Below are 1,175 nucleotides of genomic sequence, written 5' to 3'. Positions count from 1 at the left end.
GAAGCCTGTCTCATCAAAGTTGTGGATGTCATCGTCATGGACACCATACTTGGCTTTGGTCTCCTCTACCAGCGTGAACCACGCGCCAATTATCTCTGGGTCTTCCTAGAGTATCCTCTGCCTATCCTTGGCTCGATTGAAGGCCATTTTAAGCTCATCTGAACGCGTTACAAAGCGCTCAGGCCAGCACTTGCCAACAGGCTTGCCACCGCGTACAGCCAGCAGTTTATCAGCTATATCTGCCACCTCGCACAGCCGGGGCGCAAATCCTCGCGAATCAAGGTCAAGTATATATTGGATAATCGTCTGCTCTTCGGTGGTAGTAAGCTTCTGGCAATTTGGTTGGGTTTGAGCGCGTGGAGTGATTCTGTGGAGTCAGTTAGAGAGCCTCTGGTGTTTGACGTTAAAAGCTGCTGCAGCGCGCCAGAGGGTCTTAAATTGGCCAAACGTATAGGCTTGAAGGGCAAGATTAACTCTACCTTCTTCTTGAATAGCAATTGCGTTGTGTTGTTGAGGCATTGTTTGATGAGGAGAAAGTTGGTTGTGCCAAGGAAAAGTGGCCGGCTCGGTGATATGGCCGGCTCGGTGATGGTTTACGTTATAATTAATGCTTGTTATTAACTCAAACAATCTTTTTTGTGAGTTTGAGATGTCTGAATTTCGTGCACGAACCTGAGCCGTGGACGAGCCCGGCGGACACGGTAGCTAAGCGATTCAGGACTACTAAGACAATGCCTTAGCTGATAATTAACAGAAAGGCGGGTTAAGAGTCGTCAGACATGAGCAAGGCTGGCCGTAACACTGGCAAGGCTGGAATAGAACTGCATGGAATGGACTGCGCTGCTAGTCGCACAAGGGCAGGGGATAAAAGCCACCTGTTTATAGATTAGACTAGTTAGAGGACAATTAATTAATTAATTTATCACAACAATTATTAAGAACCATTTAAATCTAATAATTAAGAGTCTTACTACCTCTCTTAGGTAAATACAAGAAACTAACTAACGTAAATACTAAGCGAGTGAGCCATCGAAGCGAGTGAGCCACCCCACCAAATTTCTATACCCTACAACTATAAATCGACTATGGCTCCACCAAACATAGCCCAACACGCTTCTTGTGAGACTGATATACACCTTGCAATCTTAGCTCTTAATGCGAATCAAATTCAGACT

General features: G+C 45.6%; 1 protein-coding gene across 1 annotated transcript; it reads right to left on the bottom strand.

The window, feature by feature from the left end:
• Positions 1–105: 105 nt before the first annotated feature.
• Positions 106–519, bottom strand: M421DRAFT_79499 (uncharacterized protein; the record flags this gene model as incomplete). Its single annotated transcript, XM_033597490.1, has 2 exons — positions 106–246; positions 403–519. The coding sequence occupies 2 exons, from the start codon at positions 517–519 to the stop codon at positions 106–108; spliced, it is 258 nt and encodes an 85-aa protein (XP_033442385.1).
• Positions 520–1,175: the final 656 nt, after the last annotated feature.

This window comes from Didymella exigua (assembly GCF_010094145.1).
Source record: "Didymella exigua CBS 183.55 unplaced genomic scaffold M421scaffold_147, whole genome shotgun sequence".
NCBI lineage: Eukaryota > Fungi > Ascomycota > Dothideomycetes > Pleosporales > Didymellaceae > Didymella > Didymella exigua.
This window is presented reverse-complemented; position numbering and strand designations above follow the sequence as displayed.